Source organism: Xiphophorus hellerii, chromosome 13, assembly GCF_003331165.1.
Source record: "Xiphophorus hellerii strain 12219 chromosome 13, Xiphophorus_hellerii-4.1, whole genome shotgun sequence".
In the NCBI taxonomy this organism is placed as follows: domain Eukaryota; kingdom Metazoa; phylum Chordata; class Actinopteri; order Cyprinodontiformes; family Poeciliidae; genus Xiphophorus; species Xiphophorus hellerii.
Window position 1 is genome coordinate 13973802 of NC_045684.1, and position 22129 is coordinate 13995930.

Consider the following 22129-nt stretch of genomic DNA (forward strand, 5'->3'; position numbering starts at 1 on the left):
GCATTTCCCTAATTCAGCACACATGATATTAATTGACATCTGATTAACAGGGTTTTGCTGAACTGAAAACACGCAGGTCAGTTTGATTGAGGACAAGATTTGGGGAAGAACTAGTAATCTAAATGTTCTAAAAGTGGAGGGGTGTTTATTACACCCCTCCACTTCACTCTCACATTCTAACCCCCAACCCCTCTCCCTCCACCCTTCACCTCTCACCTGGCTTGTCTACCCCTCAACCTCCCTCCCCCTTTCTACTCTCCTCCTCTCCTCCTTTGACTCCGGGTGAAACTACTTGTATTTTTTGTGAGGGTTACTCACATTATAATTTAAGTAGTATGTGTTGGTAACATTGGGTTGTAATTCTGTCCTGTACATCTTCTTACTTGTCTGTAAATGTTATGACTGACTATGTATGTGTGATATGTTGACACAAAAACACATAGAAGTCACTAAAAGGAGTTAGGTGGTCCACCTCCCCCATTTCATGACTGGTATGTCCCAACCACATAGCCCCTTTGCAGCAGGATTGGTGCAACCTGTTTCTGAATTTAATTATTCAACCCCCAGCACTTTTGTGGTAAGTGTGGCCAATCTACCTTGATCTTAACCTATTTATTATAAACCAACTGCATTGTGTTGCGCTTAAGTTGCAGCTTGGTAGGGAAATAAGCAGTGATGGCATAATTATGTTGAAAAACTAACTTTAAATCAGATTTTGATAACACTAAAGTTGGGTTGTACACTTTGTGAGGTCTCAGGATGCTTGGTCCTGCTATAGTGAGGCATTTGCTTATGCTGGTATTTTAAAATGAACAGTAACTTTCGCATTATAATAATTGCCTTTCTTGATATGGATCTAATTGTACAAATATGTTTCGGCTTGTTTCATCTTGCATATTAAAATGCAGCATCTTATTCTGAATCTCTTCATCTCCTTTTTTTATTTTTCCAGCTATATTTAAATATAACAGCTTTAAAGAAAGAAGACAATTGTAGGTAAACAGGTGCAGTTTGTCTACATTAGAGTAAAGCACCACCACACTCTTTAAGATGTCGGCTTCTTCTCGGGCTAAAAGACGTAGAGTTAACAAATTATTGAAAGAGACAGAGCAGCAAATCCTCACCGAGTATAAGTTAATAGTTAATGCTAATCCAAGGAAGAAACAGAAGAAATATCATGTTGCAGCCTCTTGTCAGTGCAGGTTGGATGTACTACCTTGTCAAGATATTTCAGACTTGCCACTAAACAGACGACTAACTATCAGTGCTGTGAATGAAAATACTGACTTGCCAGGTGAGTCAGAAGCACATTTTGAAAGTATAGTGGAGGATGAGCTTGACAGTGATGACAATAATGATTTGCTCAGGATAAGTTTAAAGTATTGGGCAACATCCTATTCAATCTCTCTGGTTGCACTGTCATCTTTGCTGTCTATTTTGACAATGTTTCACCCTACCCTACCAAAAGATGGGAGAACATTGCTTGGAACACCCAGAAATGTGCCCATCACTACAATTCAAGGGGGAGATTATTATCATTTTGGAATAGTCAAAGGGGTGCTTTCACGGTTGGCATGTTTGTGTGTACCATCAACTATGACTACTATTAATATCCAGTTTAATATAGATGGCTTACCTTTATTTAAAAGTTCCAAACTTCAGTTTTGGCCCATACTTGGATGTCTGACATGTGACTACACAAAGTCCCCATTTGTTGTAGGCATTTTTTGTGGTCTAAGCAAGCCAGTGAGTGTTTTTGAGTACCTGGCTCAGTTTGTCAAAGATCTTCAGAATGTATTGTGTAATGGCATTATTTATAATGGTAAGCAATTTAATGTAGAAATTTCTGCCTTTATTTGTGATGCGCCGGCAAGAGCTTATATTAAGCAGGTCAAAGGATTCAATGGCTATTCAGGTTGTGACAAATGCTTTCAGGAGGGTGTATGGATGAATAAAATGACATTTCCTGAAACAAAGCATAAACTTAGGACAGACTCCAGTTTCTCTGACATGGTTGATGAGGAACATCACATTGGAAAGAGCCCTTTATCTGGTTTAGTTAAGATGGTTTCTATGTTTCCACCAGATTACATGCATGTCTGTTGTCTCGGAGTTACAAGGAAAATGCTTCATATATGGTTAAAGGGGAAACATTTAGCAACAAAGTTTCCTTCCCAAACTGCAGCAGGCATTTCAGATAAACTCCTAAAGCTACGTTTCTACACGCCTTCTGAGTTTAACCGTAAACCAAGGGGACTGTCGGAGATAGATCGGTGGAAAGCTACTGAGTTCCGATCCTTCATGTTATATTGGGGTCCTGTTGTTTTGAAGGATTCACTCCCCAGTGAGCTGTATGACAATTTTATGTTGTTTTCCGTTGGAATGTACATGTTGCTGTCCCCTAGTATATCTGAGGAAATGTTAGCCTTTGCACAAAAGTTGATGGTTGCTTTTGTTGAACACTTTGGGGAATTATATGGAAAAGATGAAATTGTGTACAATATACACCAGCTTACTCATTTGGCTGAAGAATACAGGAGGTTCAGCAATCTAGATAATATATCAGGATTTCCTTTTGAGAATTGTCTTGGTCAAATTAAGCATCTTCTACGCAAGCCACATCAGACACTACAACAGGTAGTTAAAAGGTTGTCTGAAACCTCACATGTTGGACCCACATGTTCTAGAGATTATCCAAAGTTGCTTAACATCCACATTGATGGTCCAGTCCCCACACAGTTTATTTCGTCACAACAGTACAGGAAGGTCTCCACTCATCGGTTTACTTTGTCCACAAAGAAAGGAGACAATTGTGTTGAAGTTGGAGATGGATTTGCATTAATAGAGAATATTATTAAATCAGAAGAGGATACATATATAATCGTCAGAATGTACGGACACAAACAGCCATATTACATGTATCCCTGTGAATCATCATACATTGGCACATACAAAGTCAGTGGCTTGAAAGAAAATATAGGGGTAGTTGGACTGGCCTCTATCAAGCGCAAATGCCTTCTCTGTCCAGACATGGATGGTGCCATTGTAATACCACTACTTCATTTAGCATAGTCATGCTGCCCTGCCAAAGTGCAGTATCTGTAACTGAGATGTATATCATGGCATAAATTACCTAAAAATAACATTTATCTAATTCTTACCTGTGCAAATAACATGTTTGACTGGCCAAAAACTACAATGTCTGTAGTGCACTTTGGCTTTGAAGAGTGAAATGGGGATGACCTGTAAGGAGATATCATGAGTAGTTCTCATTTCATCCCTAGCCCTTCGAAGATGAGTAGAGAGGCACTGTGGTCAGTTGTACAGTTCCCAAATGGTGGGACAGCAGTAGTTCTAGAGAGCTGGTTTAAAGCTGAGGAACAGACGCTGTTATGGCCCCCAAAACACATAACACTCAAGAAAGCCCTTCGAGACGGAATGCAACCAGACGACAAATGGATCACCTATACGGATGTACGAGTCCTCATTACGTGTGGTGAGTAACTGGTGCAACACATGCACAGCTGTTCTACACAGTCGTGCTGTCATGTTATAGATAAATCAGCTCAATATTTCCTTCTTTTCAAGTATGTTTATCTATTGGGACATGACATTACAGATGCAAAAGTTTGTTTAGGAGGCTACATTAAACCAAGTAAACAATATATATAATTATAATAAAGCGCTGGTACCTCAGAGGTCCAGCTGAGATGTTTTGTGTATGTAAAATCAGAGAAGACAAATGTGAGGAGGCAAATAGTGATTGGCCAGAATGAGATGATGTATGATAGTAGCGCTTCACACAGGTGTGATTGTTCTGTTTTTTGGGAGTTGGGAAGGAGCTGTTAGGGTAGTTCTGCACTGGACTGCAGACATGCAAATTGGCATTTACCCTCTGCTCTTTACAGAGACCCTTGATGAGGCGAAAAAACGAGAGACAAAATATAACACCACAATGTGTCCAACATCTGAAATTGAATCTCATGATGAAGGAGCTATCCGCCAAAAAAGAATATCCAGGTACATTACTAACTTTATCACAGTGATAACTTTCCCTAGGGCGTTGCAACTAGAAAATAACAACCACTGCTAAAAGGATGGCTCAAAGTGGCCAGAGTGTCCATGTATTCAGACGGTAGCCTTGACTAATAAGTGTAGTATCTTAACTACAGTTGTAATATTCATATAGTGTATTATCATAATGTTTTGTAGGCCAAATCAGCAGTTTATGCATTCTGATTCTGAAGACCATCAGAGTAGCAGTGCAAAAAGAAAGCGTTTTGCCAAACCACCTGATGTTGGATGTCCAGGTATTGTTTCCTTTATATTGACACTATGCTCACTTCTACACAGTCACAAAAGGAATTACATATAACAGTGTACCAATAAAAGGACATTTTAATTTGATTGAAATTGTGTTTCTTGCTGAAATTGTGTATAGTTTTAGCACTTAGAGCTAAAACTAATTGTGTATAGTTTTAGCTCTTAATTATTTCCTATTTTTCTTAGTAGATCTTGTTGCTAGCAACTACCAACAATCACTAGCTGATGAAGTTCTTAATGGTGAGTCGTCAAGCAGTCTCATAAGACTGTGATGTCAAAGCAATGCTTTAAATATAGAGCAGTCAGCTGAATGTAAGTCTCACATTTTCTCATATGGAAGGTTACAGTAATAACCTCACTGCTTTGTGTATTTCCTACTTTGTGTTCAAGCTGAGATGCCAGGTTTTGCTACAGCCCACTGTGTCCAGTACCACAAGTTGCAGAATCCACAGCGACAAAGTACAAGTATTGGTATGATACTGTACTCTTTCAGTAATAGTGATGGGTATCTTAGTGATTCTGGCTAATTAGTTAGTTTGATCAAACATTTAGATTATGTGTCTTGTGCTTACACTTGTAAACTATTGCGAAATGTAACTATATCTACAGGGTTGTCTGGATGCAGCTCAAGGCAGTATAACCATCGCCCTGGTCTCTCACAATGTGCACAAAATAGGCTGCCATTGGATATATCACAGAGTAACCCACTTTACTACATACATATACAGTGATCTGTGTTGACTAATGAATTCACTTTAGCTAAGTTTTTGCATTTCTTATTCACTTAAAAGCAAACTCCGACCAGAATGATGTATTGGATTCAGCGCCTAATCAAGGTTTCGAAGTTATCAAGACAGTCATCCAACATTTGTAGACATTTTGTGATCTGAATGTGTGAGGTTGTGTCTATATTTGAACTGTGGTCATTGCTCACATCTGTGTGAGCAATGACACCAACTCTTTAAATGCTTTGACACTTATGCATTATTTTTTAAAGGCAAACATAACACAAAGCCCTGACAGTATTTTCTTTTTGCCATTGTGATCTTGTGTATTCCACTCATCAGAGTTCTCTCCTGATTAGATGCAGAAATGTCCTTATCTATAAAAGATCTGTAGGAAACATTTCACACCTAAAGAAAGTCGGTGTCATTTTGGCACCTAACCTTTAAACTTCTGTGCATGAATATTTGTGTTTTGCAGATGCAACCACACAAAGGGCCAGCAATAATGGGCAGCTTTTGAGAGGCAAGTCTATTGGACATAATGTATTTGTAATGTGTCATTTTCAGGTTATTTTGATGTTGCACTTAAAGATTTTTAATGTTCTCCTGAAGACCTCACTATCCATAAGATGACATCGATGCTTGCTGAAGCTCTTGTGATTGTGAAGGATCTATCCAGAGATGTCCAATTCATTAAGAACAATTGGCTCAGAGTAACATTACACCAGGTAGCACACAAGGACCAGCAAACCTTGTACTCCCCTTCCAGCTGCCAATTGAAAGTGAAGAAGATTTCAGTAAAGCGGAGTCATTACTGATTGAAGAGACAGTGCGTCAAAAGATGGTAATTCATTTGAAAGACTGATCAGCATCAATGTAGATTATGTCAGTGTGAGTCTTTTACTAAGGGCAAAATGTTAGCTCTTTAGCTACTTGAACACAAATTGTAATCTACAAGTTCTGAACATGTCACAGAGCTTGTAGATGTGCTATTTATGAAACATTTTGCAATTATTCACATAGATGATTTAAATTTTGACCTAACCCAAATTGGGACCAGGATGGTTAATAACGCTAATATCCATGACCATGAATGAACACTATGGAGTGGAATATCAGTGCATAAGCATAAATACAGTATCAAAACAAGGTTATGTCTCTGCTGTGTTTTTAATTTACATGATATAATGCTGCTGTGTAATGCTATGCCTTCATGTACTTGTCTCTGATGTAGATTGCTCGACTGGCTCTAGTAGGAGGCACCAATTCAGCCAACATGATAAGAAGAATGTTGACAACTTGTATGAGAAATGCCCTGGCAAGTCAGTTCAACTGGGCTGGGAAGAAACATAGGCATTCCCAGAGTAAAAAGCCATTCAAGGACACAATCCTGCAAGAGTGCATATTAGGTGAGCTTCCTCTACTGGAAAAGGGCTTTGAATTTTAATTGTAGGAAATGAGACTGTTGGTGAATCAGAATCTAAACAAAGTGAGGGTAGGGGATAATAAGACATTTTATGTGAGATACCCTCCATCGTAATGATGTTCTTTTGTGTCTTTCAGTTGCTGCTCGTCAATTCGAACCAGGCCTAACTGATCAAAATTACAGCGAAACAGTAAAGAAATGGTTTCGCTATGCACCAGACCGGGAGGGAGGCATTGAAAGGCAACCAAAGGGACGGCCAGAAGACTGAAATTAAATAAAATATTTAAGCAATGCCATGGTGTTTTTATGTGGTTTATTTCAGGATGATGGTTATGATGGTTGAATAAACATTGATTGAATGCAGAATCAACACAAATGTGCGTGCAGAACCACGTTCAGATGAAGGTTGAATCAACGTTGATTCCTAACCTATTCAATGTAGAATCAACCGACATATGTGTGCAGAACCACAGTCAGATGACTGTCGAAGCAACATTGATTCAATGTAGAATCAAGACAATTCCGGATGCAGATCCACGTTCAGATGAGTGTTGAATCAACATTGATTCAATGTAGTATCAACGGAAATATGTGTGCAGAACCACAGTCAGATGACTGTCGAAGCAACATTGATTCAATGTAGAATCAAGACAATTCCGGATGCAGAACCACAGTCAGATGACTGTCGAAGCAACATTGATTCAATGTAGAATCAGGACAATTCCGGATGCAGATCCACGTTCAGATGAGTGGTGAATCAACATTGATTCAATGTAGAATCAACGGAAATATGTGTGCAGAACCACAGTCAGATGACTGTCGAAGCAACATTGATTCAATGTAGAATCAAGACAATTCCGGATGCAGATCCACGTTCAGATGAGTGGTGAATCAACATTGATTCAATGTAGAATCAACGGAAATATGTGTGCAGAACCACAGTCAAATGAGTGTTGAATCAACATTGATTCAATGTAGAATCAACGGAAATATGTGTGCAGAACCACAGTCAAATGAGTGTTGAATCAACATTGATTCAATGTAGGATCAACAGAAATCCGGATGCAGATCCACGTTCAGATGATGGTTGTCTCAACATTGATATAATGTAGAATCAACATTGGTACATAACTGATTCAATGTACTATCAACACAAATATGCATACAAGTTGACATACAGATGTTGGTTGAATCAACATTGATATAATGTCAGTTATGGTTGAAACCCTAACGTTGATTCAACATACAAGTCACCGACCACTTTCAATGTTGTTTCAATGTCAGCGTTCAACGTTGATTCAATGTTTCTGGCTGACATTGATTCAATGTTGTTTCAATCATTCTGTGCTATCTGGGTAGATATTTGAGAAATATATATTTTAGAGGTAAAAACAATACAGTAGGGTTTTTAAAAAAAATAAATGTTAATAAAATATTGTCACATGGACATCCAGGTTGTTGAATTGTACTTAAAAGTATGTATGTGTATATATGTATACACACACCCATGTTTGCGCAGCTATCACAACGTAGCATATGTCAGGAAAATTGTCCCCACAAGGCATTAGAAACAAACACACACACACACACAGAGGTATGAAAGGTCAATAGTTCATCTTTGTAAATCATGTCTGTGGTTTTATCGTGTCTGCGACACTTTAAGTTTTTTGCCAACTTCCTTAAAAATAGAAGAAGAAGAAAAAAGTGCAGATGAGCTTCGTCTGCAGAGGATTCTTCAGGTCAGAGGTCACATCTGATTAGAAACATTTCTCTCCTAGATTCATATGGAGGAAACTAGAAAGAACAAGAGACTCTGCAGCTGCAGCAGGAATGAGAAGCAAAGAATCTGGTTCAGCCTGTCAGTGGCGACGGGATTAAAACTTTCTGCAGTTTTTGCTGTCAGGAGTTTCCAGTTGGACATGGAGGTGAGAACGATTCATCTCAGCCGCTTCACTGAAGCTCAATGGGTTTTTCAGCTACAATGCAGCTTGATGCTGCTTTAGTTTTTCATTCTGGTTTAAAGTTTTGATTTTAAAACATCTTCTGTTCTCTGAGGCCACCAGCTGGAAACATGGAAGGAGAAAAATCTGAACATTGTGTGGATTAAATCCCTGGTTTTATTCCAGAATGTTACATGGAATAACAGGAACAGGATTAAATCATGTTCTGGTGGATGAAACTCAAATGTGAAGGAAATCAGAACAGGAGCAGCAGGAGTTCATCCTGCAGTCGGTGGGTTGCTGGTTCGATTCCCGCCCTCATCGTTTGTGTCCCTCCACAGTCGCTCCGTTTCCATCAACTATAAAAACTGAGAAATGTAACGGAATAAACCCACTGAGGGGTTTGGATGAAAGTTTTAGCGGTAGGATGAGGAGGTTTGTCAGCCAATCGAAACTCTTTTTTCACATCACGAGTCACGTGATCAACAGCCGGATGTTACTGCTGGGCGGAAACCAGGAAGACGGCAGGAAGTGTTTGGAGGATGATGGTTTGTTTTAGTTTTTCTGGCTCCTCCAGAGCTTCACAGCATCAGGTGAGAAAAAGCTGAGAGTCGTTCCAACATGTTGAATCCACCGCTCTTCTGTCAAAATACAATTTCCCAAAACGCAGCACAGGTAGCCGCTCCACAGTAGGCGGGGCTTATCGCTCCAAGGCCTGAACGAGACGCTGACGTCTCCTCTGATTGGCTGATAGATGATGAGCGCTAGCGCCACCATGGCTGAGTTATGAGTTTGAACTTTCCATCCGTGTCTGCCATGAATATTAATGACTTTTCTCTGGAGATAAATTATTCACATGTGGTTTTAATTTCATTTCTTATTTCATGGAAACACTGCAACAGTGAAATTGTGTTTTTTTGACATTAGCAGAAAACAAACTGAGATTTGCTGACAGTTGTCATGGAAACCTCCCAGAGTGATGAAGACTCCTCCAGGTCTTCATCGCCGCAGCTTGTTCCGGCTGCTGCTGCAGCACCCAGACACCAGCGGCCCTCGGGGGCCCGGCGGTGGCAGCATCATGCCGCCGCCTCTCTGTGTTTCCTGCAGGAGAAGGAAGGCGGCGTCCTGCCGTCCTGGAGGATCTGCTGTTCTCCACCATGGCAGAGGGACAGGAGGACGTCCCAGCGTGAGTCTCCAGAGGACGGACACGGAGACGCCGTCCGCCTCGCCGTCTCTGCCTTCAGGCTCTGAAATCCACGGGGCGTCGGACCGGAGACCCTCGGCTCAAAGAGGTCAAGGAGACGCTGAAGGTCACCATGGAGACGACCTCAGACGGAGCGCTGGACCGACTCCTCCTCAAGAAGTACGCTTTATTTATCGTTCTACTTTATGGCTTTAAACACTTTTCTCTTTTTATTGGCTTTTTATTTTGTTTTTATTACAAATTCAGATTCTTTTTTGTCATTATTATGAAAAGTTTTAGTTTTTAATTTGGTTTTTATCCAAAATAGTTTTCATTATAATAAAACTAATTCTAATTTTATTAGTTCTTTAAAATTCTTCAGAGTAAAAATTGTTTTTATTTTTGAGAAGGCTATATTTATCTTAATAAAATAATGTTTTATATGTTGAAGCTTTTTACTTTCACTATGACCTTGAAAAGCATCAAAATGACTCACATCAACTGGGACCAGCTTCCCCTCAGCATGATGCTGCCTCCTCCATGTTTGGACCACAGGTGTCCCCGTAGCGTTTCCATGGTGACAGCGTTTCTGCTGGTTTCACGTGCAGGTGTAGCAACAGGCCGACGACGAGGCGGTCACCGACCTCAGAACATTTTACGTTTCTATTTCAAATAGTTTCCAGACGTCGATCAGGATGTTGAAGATTTTCAGTTTTATTTTTCATCTGATCTGTTTGATGATCTGCAGGAACAGAAGAGAGAAAAATACTCTGAGTTCAAGTTAGAAGAGTTGAATTCAGCAGAAATATGAAGTACTAGTTTCATTTAAAAAGCTTTAAAGAGCATGTTAATGGGGCAAAATGTGATTTTATTCTGTTATGGTGAAAAAACTTGAGCTAAAATGAGACATGATAGCAGCTCTATAGATTCAGAGCCAAACACTAAAACTTCCTCCGGATCTGTAGCATTAAATCCACTTCAGAACAGATCCAGACGTCCTGAGCAGATCCTCCAGAGAAAAGAAACACAAGATTTGAACTTGGATCATTTGTGACTCAGCTGCTTGGATGTGTGTTTGGCTTTGAAAGGTTTTGTTGTGAAGCAGAAAGTTGATGAAGTTCACAGTGAAGACGACTTCAGTCCACCTGAAACCTGGTTTCACTCAAACCGTCTGATTCACTTTAAGGACGGGAAGTTTCTGATGCAACAGGAAGGAATAAAAGGTCAAAGTTGAAATGAAACAGAGATAAACTCCATGATGCTCACAGATGTGATGGATCAGTTTGAACAGCTGTTGTTCCAGGAGAACAGTTTTGTTTTCCAGCTTTTGTTGACGGATGAAAATTTGCATTAGAAGATGAGATAATAACCGACTTTCTATGGTTTATTTGTGTGGATTTAAAGTCGTACAACTTTAAAGAAAAGCAGGAAAACCTTGAGGAGGAACCTGAGCAGTGTTCTGACAGACCAAACACTGAGAGGAACCAAAGTTTGCATCGTCAAAGTGACGACTGTGAAATCATCTGAATCTTGTGACTCGTTTCCCATCAAATCCCAGACAGGAGAAGCAAAGCCTCACGTCTCCAACATGAAGATGGAACAGGATGCAGGACTTCCACCGAGCGTCACGTCACTCACAGCAGATCAGGAGTCTGGCTCTTCACCTCGACACTACCTAAAACCTGGGACAGCGAGGGGTTAAAGGTCATCTCCAGCACCTATAATGTGCAACATTTCACTTCATATGAGAGCGTCTCAGTTTAGAGGCCAAAACCAGCCAAGAAGCTTCAGAGTTTTCCTGCAACGTAGCGCTGGTCTATTGGCCTCAGTGAGGCTGGTTTTACTGAAGATGTGTTCAGGGCAGCAGGAAAATTCAGCGCTAATACGGATGGGACCAACGACTCCACCTATGATGATGCTTGGATATGAGTTTATATGTTCAGATCTACATGAGATGAAACAGTCGATTTTCATCACATATCAGCACATTCTCCATCGGTCACCCTGCCGTCTTTCTGGATTTATTCATTATTTACATCATCAATGGAAATTGTTCAACCAGATGTTTATCTTTATTTTAATTCAGATCAAGTCAGCTTACATTACTGTCGTTAAATAACAGTCACTGCAGGATTTTATTCAGTCTGACCAGAAAAATCTTCCTGCAAGAGTTTAACACAGCAGCTGCAGTTTATTATTTAAAACTGTTTTTATTACATATATAACTCCAAACAGTGAATTAAAAAATGTCAGGATAATATGTGAGTCAGTAAATTGTCAATATGACTCAGGAAGACTGTTAGTTTTTCTCTAAACTCCACATTAAGTGGATATTAAATGTAAACAATGCAGCATTATCAGGACTGTAGTTCCCACTATGGCCACCAGAGGGCGGAAATTCCCCGCTCTGAATATAGAGGTGAGTTTGTAGAGCTGCAGCTGGTTTCTGACTTCTGTTAAGTTGATCACGTTTATATCTTTCTCATTATAAAAATTATTATTATGGTCTGTCTAAAGGACTGACAGCTGATTTAATATATAGATGTGTTATTTACATACAGATAACTCATCTATATATCCTAAATAAATTACATATTAATGTTTCCTGATGAAATAAATAACTGGTTTGTTCACCAAGATGCCGAGTTTCCGTTTTAGAGTCAGGAGAATATTTATGATATATTATTTTTTTCTGGAAAACAGAATAATTATGATAATTTTGCTTCAGAGCCCAATTATATAATTTATATCACATCCTAAGAAAATTACACCCTTATGCTTTCTGATAATATAATAAACTAACAAGCTAAAATGTACTTAGAGGAGAATTTAGTTCCTTGTGTTTTACTTTGAAGGAATCCACAGGAAGTGCTATTCATATATCAGCTCTCTAGCTTTACTCTGGTTGTATTTACATACTGCGTCCACTAGGGGGCAGCAGGCTAAGTTAGCAGTTAGCTAGTTTCCCGCTCCTGATTGGCTAATGAAGCCCGTGTTGCTTTCTTCGTGTTTCTGCTGTTTTATTTCTTAAATCTTTTTTCTACTTTAACATGAAATCAATGTTTTATCTGTCAGTGTGAACTAGAAGCAGCTCCACAGAGATGAAAACAGCCGCAGAGACTCTGAGCGGAGCTAGCGATGCTAACGATGCTAACAGGCTCCAGCAGCTGGTTTTACACACAAACTGATTATCAGCAGCTGCAAATTTAAACTCTGATGCTGAACAGCAGCGACTGTCCTTCAGTTCACTGATAATCACTCATTAATTTATTATTAAACTAGTATAAAGGACAAAGGAAATTAATAATCACTCATTAATTTATTATTAAACTAGTATAAAGGACAAAGGAAATTAATAATCACTCATTAATTTATTATTAAACTAGTATAAAGAATTTTAGTGTGTAGTTACAGTGTCTGACCACAGGAGGGCGGTAGAGAGCGAGTCTCTTCCAACAAATAAAAGTTAAATAATCTGTTTACTACAGTGCTCAGATATATTTAAAAGCGTCATTCACGTTTTAATTTTATTAATTGTCCTTTAGGTGGTTTTATCCAGCTTGATGCTCTGACCTCAGCTGATCACTAATAAATATATATTTTTTAATATTTGTAGATTTTGAGACTTTGATTCTCAAAATTACCCACAGTTAATATTTCTGGGATTTTTACAGAATAAAATGTGTTTTTTTTCAGCTAAATTTTCATCTACAGTAATAGAAATTGTTACTTTCTAAGTAGTTGTTGTTCACTTTGTCTCTAAATTATTTTAATAATTAATCGCCATATCTAATAACATACAAATATAAAATATATAGATTATTATTCATAGGATTAAGTTAATATTGCTGTTGTTATTAGAAACTACTTAGTGAAAAGTTTAAAGTTTATCAGTTTTATGATGGTTGGTTGAGTTCTTACTGCCCTCTGGTGGTGAACTATCATAACTACAGACGTTCGTCATGTAAATTGTTCAACCGGATGTTTATCTTTGTTTTAATTTTAAATTTTATGAAGTCAGATCAAGTCAGCTTACATTACTGTCGTTAAATAAAAGTCACTGCAGGATTTTATTCAGTCTGACCAGAAAAATCTTTCTGTAAGAGTTTAACACAGCAGCTATATATATAACCATATATAACTCCAAAAAGTGAATTAAAAAATATCAGGATAATATGTGAGTCAGTAAATTGTCAATATGACTCAGGAAGACTGTTAGTTTTTCTCTAAACTCCACATTAAGTGGATATTAAATGTAAACAATGCAGCATTATCAGGACTGTAGTTCCCACTATGGCCACCAGAGGGCGGAAATTCCCCGCTCTGAATATAGAGGTGAGTTTGTAGAGCTGCAGCTGGTTTCTGACTTCTGTTAAGTTGATCACGTTTATATCTTTCTCATTATAAATACTAATATTATTATGGTCTGTCTAAAGGACTGACAGCTGATTTAATATATAGATGTGTTATTTACACACAGATAACTCATCTATATATCCTAAATAAATTACATATTAATTTTTTCTGATTGAATAAATAACTAGTATCCCGCTCCTGGTCGGCTAATGTAGCCCATGTTGCTTTCTTCGTGTTTCTGCGGTTTATTTCTTAAATCTTCTTTCTACTTTAACATGAAATCAATGTTTTATCTGTCAGTGTGAACTAGAAGCAGCTCCACAGAGTTGAAAACAGCCGCAGAGACTCTGAGCGGAGCTAACGATGCTAACAGGCTCCAGCAGCAGCTTCAGAGGAGCTGTGGCTCCTAAACTGGAGCTTCAGCTCCAACAGAGCTGAATCAAAGCTCTACAACTCTGGTTTAGACGATAAGATGCTGAGCTTCCGGTCTGAAGGTAGGAAAATATTTATGAAAAGTTAAATTATCCTGGAAACAGTCAGAATGATGTTGATATTTTAGCTGCAGAGCCGCGAACTGAACTATTATTATCAGAGCAGGGCGGTTTTTGCCCTCTAGTGGACACAGATGGTAACTACAGCTACTTGATAAAGTTAGAGCGTTTACAAACCACATTCACTTCCGGTTTGTACTTTCACATTAAGAGCCATAGAAACAAGTTAATTTTGAATTCATTTTACTTGTCTTCTTTCCTTGCCGAAACCTTTATTTTAAAGCAGCAAATCAAACTCCGGTGAGGTTTTGCACCACCACCGTATAATATTGTTATTTCTATAGACAGTCTTTAAAAACAGATAAAAGTATTTAAATGACATTAACAAGAGCAGCATAATGTTGTTGTATGTGAAATACATTTATTCATAAATGAATTCACTTATACAAAATACTGCATTTAACTAAGTAATATTAAGTACTAATATTTTAAACTTTATTAACATTTTCCATATAATATTTATCCATTATGTGTTTTCATCCGGTGTGATGTTATGGTCTCAGCTGTTTGGATTTTATATCAAACACATTTTTTTTATTTACATTTACATTTATTTACATTTTGATTCTCAAAATTCAATTAATCTTTTTTGGAGGATTTTTACTAAAGTAAGTTTAGTTTTCATTTCCATGTACTAACCCTGCAGTGACTCTTATTTAACATTAATGTAAGCTGATTTGATTTGGCCTGATAAAAGTGAAAATGAGATCAAATAAACTGTAATTAATATGAAGAGGAATATCTGTAGTTCCGATAGTTCACCACCAGAGGGCAGTGAGCGCTCATAATCCTCCATCAAACGCCTGTTAAACTGCAGTTTGTTCTGCTGGTTTTCTGCTGAATCCATGGGCGTAGGTTTGGGTATGGACGGTCGTGACATGTCACGACCAATATTCAAGGGATATAAAATAGTCCCGACCAATTTTTGCCATATTAATTAAAAAAAAACAAACATGTATTTTTTAACAAAAACAAAATAAATAAACGAAAATCTACATTGATTAGTTTAATATTTCAATATACTACGCAGTGGTAGCATTCATTTTAAAATTCGCTGTTATGAACTATGACGACCCGCTATTGGCTCAAAGAACGTGAATCTACGTTCTTCGATTAGCTGCAACAGGCGGCGGCCAGCTGGCCACACGCGGAACGGAAGCTTGGTCCATGGTGCTGACAGTGAACGCGTCTCCTTCTGAGTTTGACATTTATTATGAGTCTCCGAGACCATGTCGCCACCAAAAAAGAAAAGGACGACAGACATTAGAAGTTATTTCGCTACCTCGGCTGTAAGTACAGTGAGGGGACCTATGAGTTAGATATCTATCACGCAACGCATTTGTTGTAAAGTCCGGTGTTTAGTAAGGTCAGCACTGAATGTGAGGTAGAATAGGTCTGTTAATTATGTTAATTAAAATCACTTTGAAATGCCTTGCTGCTGAAATGTGCTATACAAATAAAATTTGATTGATTGATTGATGTAATATTTTTTCACATAGGATGCTCAGACAGCAGAGCAAGGGGCAGAGCAGAACGATGGAGAGGTGGCTGGAGCTTCAGGGCTCCAGGTGAGGTGTTAGTTCTCAGATATGTAATATACTGTGAAATTATCTCAGTAAATATGGCATTTGAAGTGTTAGTCTTAAATTAAGTTAAGCTAGTGTGAATACAAACCAGGTTACGCTTTGTTTGCTCTATAGGAGGCAGTCAGTGTACTCACACCAGGGTAGTCTGAAGTGCAAGAAGTCATTTTTTGTTCTTATCTGCAATTGTGTTTGTTGTATAATCAGTAGCTCCAGAGGATATTTCTTTTGATCTTACTTGTAATGTTTGCTGAATTTTGAAAAGGAAAAAATAAAATGTTCTTGAACTGATCTGCTGAGCATGACTGTATCTGGTTGTATACACAAGATGTATGATCAAGTTATGGTTATGGTTGGGGGGAGGGGGTTATTAAGCCAATGTGGTGCTTAGACCAAACCTACGCCCTTGGCTGAATCCATGAAAAAAGCTGCTCAGCTTCAGATCTGCTTCACTAACAGCAAAACAGAAATACTGAAGCTTTTCCATCTTCACTCTAGTTTTTTCACTCTGTTAAATCTAACTGAACTATTAATGTTTATTCAGATGAATCAAACTTTGGCTCTAGAGGAAAACACAAGTTACGTGACTTCCTGTGGAAATAGAAACTGAAACCAACTCTGGTCTCCTTCAGATCAGCCTCCATTTTGAGCTGCAGGATGGAAATAACTTGCTGACTTGTTACTAGAGGTAAGTGTTGCCGCTCCGGGTCCCTCCGTGTCTCTCGGCTCTCTGGAGCCTTTCTAACCGATGAACCCACCGAGGCTTCCCGGGGCCTCAGTCACCTCGGCCTGGGTCGCTCGGCTCTCATAGGGCCTGGTCCCCGCAGCAGCGCTCTGTTTACTTTATTGAAAGCCTGATCTAGAAAGGAATTGGATCAGATGAAAAACTTTATTGTGAGACGTTGCTGCTTCTAAAGTGATGCTAAGTGAGGTTACATTATGCGACTATAAGTAACAAAAAGAGAAATATTGAACACACTATAAACACACAGCTCAGTTACTGCACAGTTAACCTGGTGAATGATCAGCTATGATCTACCATGACAGCAGCATCTAAAGCTGATCTGTTTGTGTGGAGCAATAATGAACTTTTCAGATTTAATCTAAATAAACTGAGAACTTAATGTAACTTTTACAGTCCATCAGTTCTTGCTGCAGCGACTCTCTCTGGTGTTTTAACCTAAAAACCAGAACTAAAACATTGTAAACTAGTTTCTCTGCTTGTTGAAATCAGCAGGAAGTGAATCACATCACTCCGTCCCTCATCAGTCTGGGGTTCAGCAGAAACTGATGTTTCTCTTGTCTGTGGATCAGAACCGGCTTTAAGCCGTCCACAGATTTCCTCTCTTCCTCCTCACTGAGTTTGATCTTTTTCCAGGTTTTCCTCTTGTTGCTCCTTTCAGCAGGAAGAAACTCTTTGTCTCTCAAAGCTCTGCTGGAAAAATGCATCCAGATCCAGACTGACTCTTACCTGAAAGGTTGCTGTGTTTAGCAATCAGTATCTGCAAAATCGGAATCGATCAGCCAGAAAACTGCAGTCGGTTCAACCCTAAAAATAACAAAACTTTTAAATGGAGCAATAATAATAAAATAAATAATTTCACAAACATTTTAGATCAGTTGTAACAAACTAGATTCTAACTAAAAGAGTTGCATTAATGTGTCTCTTTATTTTGAAGTTCAATCAGATCAATAGACTAAATATGTTTCAGGCCTCGCTGAGTGTTTGGGGGCTTCATCCCCCTGTTGAAGCAGCTGTTTACCCATGATTCCTTGCAGTGGGTCCAGCTGGTACCTCAGCTGGATGCTGTGGTCCCTGAAAGCTGCTTTGTGTCTCTTGAGCTGAGAGGAAATCCTGCTGAGCTGCACACAGAGGCTGACATGTTGCTGAGATCCCAGCTGGACCCGGTTCTGTCTGGAGGAGAGCTGTGGACCCGACCTGAGCTGCTGCTCCCTCAGAACCTTCTGCTCACTGACTCCCTCCATACAGAGCTACAATAGAGTCATGATGCGTTCAAGTCCACTGGGAGCTAAATAAGTTCACTAGTTCATAGGAAATGTTCACTCATTCATTCAAATGATTCACTCTGATCCTCTGAACACATGATGGGAACCAGCTTTCTGCTTCACAGGACAGTTACTGGAACCGGATCACTGGACTGACTGGTTCTGGTTTCTCTCTCCAGAAGTCCAGAAGATGGAAGATCAGGACAGAGCAGAACTTCCAGGACCCATCAGTCCATCTATGAGGAGTGACCGGTCCAAAAGTCAACCTCCATACTTCAGTAATGAACCTGAACCATCAGACAGAAAGTAAGAAACCATTTTCTAACTGATTCATGTGAATCTATAGAGATAAAATAAATGATATTAACTGGTTGATCTCAGTGTTTTAATTAACAGTAACTTAATTTTCTTACTTCTTAATTTAAAGTTGGACATGAAGGATGTTGGTCAGTAAATCAGTAGAGTTTGAATGAAGGTCTGAATGAATTAATATGGATTAAAATGTTGCATGGAAACAAAAACAACCAAGCTTGTGAAGAGCAACAATTCAGATTGTCTGTAAAGCCACTGAAGCAGTGAAACCCAGCATCTTCCAGACTGGGAACACTGGCATCAGTCATGATACCAAATATAATTCAATGAAGTACTTAAAACCAGAAATCATCAATGTTCTGAGGTTCTGTTCAAACCCAGTTTCTGGTCCCTTGTTTTTGTGGACCTTCATGAACATCTTCAGCTCCAGCCTGTTGCTAGTGAACTATTTCAGTGATGAAGAAATGTCTTCACAGGAGCAGCTTTGGTGAGGAGGAGCATCCATCCTGCTGTGCTTTGGGTCAGAATGTTCTGATGGATCCGGTCTGTACCAGCTGCCCCCAGTGTGGGAAACGACCCAGAACAGGATCTGGACGGCTGACAGCCAATCAGAGCAGCTGTGCTCCAGGTGAGACTGAACTCCTCCAATCAGAGCTTCCTTCTGTCGTCTCTGTGGAACCAGATCCACGTCTTTAGTTGAGATTTGGAAATTTAAGGTTTAAAAGTCTTTTTGTGGTCAGTTGTTTCAACTGAATCTGTGTTTTTCCAGCTGGTGTAACTGGAACTTATGTCCAGGTAACTGGGCTTAATAAAGTCCTCATTTAATTTGAGCCTGTTCAAAAAATGGCCACAAGATAAATGTACAAATTTGACTTTTTATTTTGTTCGTTTTTAAAATTATAAGTGAAGACTCTTACTCTGAAGGGTCATGTTGCAGCATAACATGTCATCAGCTTTAAATAAAACAAACACTTCATAGAATCAATTTGATGATTCTTACAGATAATTTTATTTGTGTTTCAGCACATTATGAGGTTAAGGGGAATGAAATAGCAGAGAGGATGGCTAAGGAGAGCAGCAATCGGGTTTTGGTTGATGTTAATGTGACGTTTAGCATAACAGAAATAAAGTGTATAATAAAACAAAAAGAGAGGCGGCAAAAGTTATAGGTCAGCAAATTGCCCAGCTGCCAATATGGTTAATCTGACCTTGCTGAAAATGATTTTTGTTCTACTTTTATTGGTTATTACACCAGGCCTTTAAGGTTCTGCTGGAAAATTGGAGTTTCTAATTTGGGAAATGACTAAAGGACAATTCCACGTAATTTCTTTCTACCTTGAGCATCTTTAATGTGATCTACTTCAAAAACTAAAATATGTAGACTTCAATCATGGTGTAGATTATTCAGGCCAGAATATCTAAAACCAAGTTTGTAGTTTTTTTTCTTTCCCTAAACGAAGCTGCATTAAAGCTTCGATTTGTGAAGCTTCAATACAGGTTTGATTTCAACCCTTTTAATGTATCTGGACCACGGTCACCATGTCTCTCTATGAACAGGGAGGACATGGTGGATTTCACTAGGCAGAAAGTGATTTATACTCTGTCACAGAGTTTTAATCACTTTCTGCCCATTAGAAAGTGACTTTGAGTAACCTCAGAGGTCACTGAAGTCTCTGAAAAGCTCCCTGGTTCAAGGTGTGGTTGAGGTTCAGCCTGGCAGATGATGGTAAATGTAGAATATAGTAAGGAGTTATGTTACAGAGAAGCTTCTTCAGGAAGTGAATAGTTTGTGAGATCCAAATGGTTTTGGAGACAATCAGGCAGATGAATGTGAGGACAGCAGAGCTGCAGCAGACAACAGAGGAGTGGAGGAGAATCTGGGGACCAACAAGGCATCCTTAGACCATGGAGGCACAGAAACCACAAGAGGTGAACTGGAGAAAGATTACTAGAAACAATAACTATATGCTATAGTGAAGAGTTAAAAACTCAGAGAGATAACTAGTAACTTGTCCCCTGTCTGCCAGATCCTGTTTTTTACCTGGATTTATGGCCAAATTTTCACTAATCACAATCTATAGTTTAAAGTTTTCTGCTATTAGTGTAGAATAATGTAGCCCATATTTTAAGAGTGCAAGTATTTCAGCTCTTAAACTCAAGCAGATTGAAAATGCTCAACCAGTTTCCATCATAACTAGTTTGATTTGGCCATAATTTTGTGATAAAACAGCAGTGGCCTCAGAGGCCATCAACGAGGACAATTTGATACATGGGTCTATGCAGTTGTTTATTAAATTAATGTCTATTTTTGTGACTCTCATTCCAAGTATTGTGTGTAGATCTGAAAAACTCTTTCCATAAAGCTTGGAAACCAGTTTTTGTGACACTCATTAAAAACGCATCGAATTGTTGCTACGGTAACCAAACAATCTAACTATGAAGATTGTTTGTTGAATATTTACAAAGTAAACTTGCCAGCTCCTTAAAATCTTACATTTAAATGTTAAATAATTTAAAATCTTTGAATTTCTGTATGCTGGAACCATTAAATCAAATTGAGCTGCATTGATAATCTCAATAAACAAATGTTACATTTCTATATCTATGGTCTATGTTTAAATGTTACCATTTATGGGCCCCTGAAGGCCTGGGGGGTCTTATGGACTTAATTTGGATTTAACATAAGTGCAAATAATTAATATTAATTTTAATACAATTTTTTTCATTTGTGGTTTTTAAGATTCGATAGTTTGGTTTTAAATAGCATTTCACTGGCGATGTTTTCCTGTAACATATAATTATTAAGTAATATTTTTACATTTCCTGTCAACTTAACATCTTTTTATACAAAAACCGCCTCGGCGCCCCGACTGCCAGGCTGAGCAAGATTTCTGGGGGAAACCCTGGAAATAAAACGGCCTCAGCTACAAACTCCCTGCTGAACTTCTCAAAACAGTAACGGGTCAGAAGTGACATACAAGGTAACATTAGTTAAACTCAGCTATGTTTTACTAACAATCTCTGTGAAACTAAGGGTTTCTATGTTTCAATAGAAAGTGACATTAAGGAGTTGGCCAGACTTTTAATGCTCCGTCTACACGTTCTCAGATTGCCAAATAACTGTTAGCTGAACACAAAAACCACCCTGCTCTTTGGTCAAAGCATCATGTGCTGCTAATTCTGCAGACACTTCACAGTCAGACAGGGACTGAGTTTCCAGTTCACTCAATGGGGCTGCATCCTGAAGGTTTTGCTGGTTGACAAAAGAAGATTACAGACTAGACTACAGACTACAGACGTTGTAGACCAGGGGTCTCAAACTCCAGTCCTCAAGGGCCACAGTCCTGCAACTTTTAGATGTGCCTCTGCTGCACCACACCTGAACAGAATAATTAGGTCATTAAGGCTCTGGAGAACTGATCTACACAAGGAGGAGGTCATTAAGCCATTTCGTTCCAGTGTTTTGTACCTGTGGCACATCTAAAAACTGCAGGACTGCGGCCCTCGAGGCCTAGAGTTTGAGACCCCTTTTGTAGACTGACCAGGGCCGGCCCAAGCCTCCATGGGGCCCTAAGTGAAATTTGGTTTTGGGGCCCTTTGTTTCTGCTAACAATGTGGACTGGCTGCAATCAACAGTTAAAATATTAGATCATTCGCTCACCTGCTATAAACTTATTGCATCTCTGATGGTGCTGTTTGCATTATATCCTATGCATGAATAAT

General features: G+C 38.9%; 3 protein-coding genes across 9 annotated transcripts in view; all 3 read left to right on the forward strand.

The window, feature by feature from the left end:
- The window catches only part of csmd3b (CUB and Sushi multiple domains 3b), a 642306-nt gene that overhangs the window by 146915 nt on the left and 473262 nt on the right, over positions 1–22129 (forward strand). The window lies entirely within an intron of this gene.
- The window catches only part of LOC116730782 (NLR family CARD domain-containing protein 3-like), a 56509-nt gene that overhangs the window by 17811 nt on the left and 16569 nt on the right, over positions 1–22129 (forward strand). The window contains exons 4-5 of the mRNA XM_032580272.1: positions 8167–8178; positions 18883–19034. Of these exons, the coding sequence (XP_032436163.1) occupies positions 8167–8178; positions 18883–19034 (164 nt within the window). The remainder of the gene's footprint in view (positions 1–8166; positions 8179–18882; positions 19035–22129) is intronic.
- LOC116730783 (uncharacterized) lies at positions 2554–6770 on the forward strand. Of its 2 annotated transcripts, none has more exons than XM_032580273.1 (10): positions 2554–3496; positions 3909–4020; positions 4213–4310; positions 4510–4563; positions 4714–4794; positions 4933–5022; positions 5115–5168; positions 5527–5571; positions 6283–6457; positions 6612–6770. In XM_032580273.1, exons 1-9 carry the CDS (start codon positions 3259–3261, stop codon positions 6399–6401), a joined length of 891 nt encoding a protein of 296 aa, XP_032436164.1. In that variant the 5' UTR covers positions 2554–3258; the 3' UTR covers positions 6402–6457; positions 6612–6770. The 2 variants fall into 2 exon arrangements, with proteins under 2 accessions (XP_032436164.1, XP_032436165.1); XM_032580274.1 differs by having other exon boundaries at positions 4513–4563.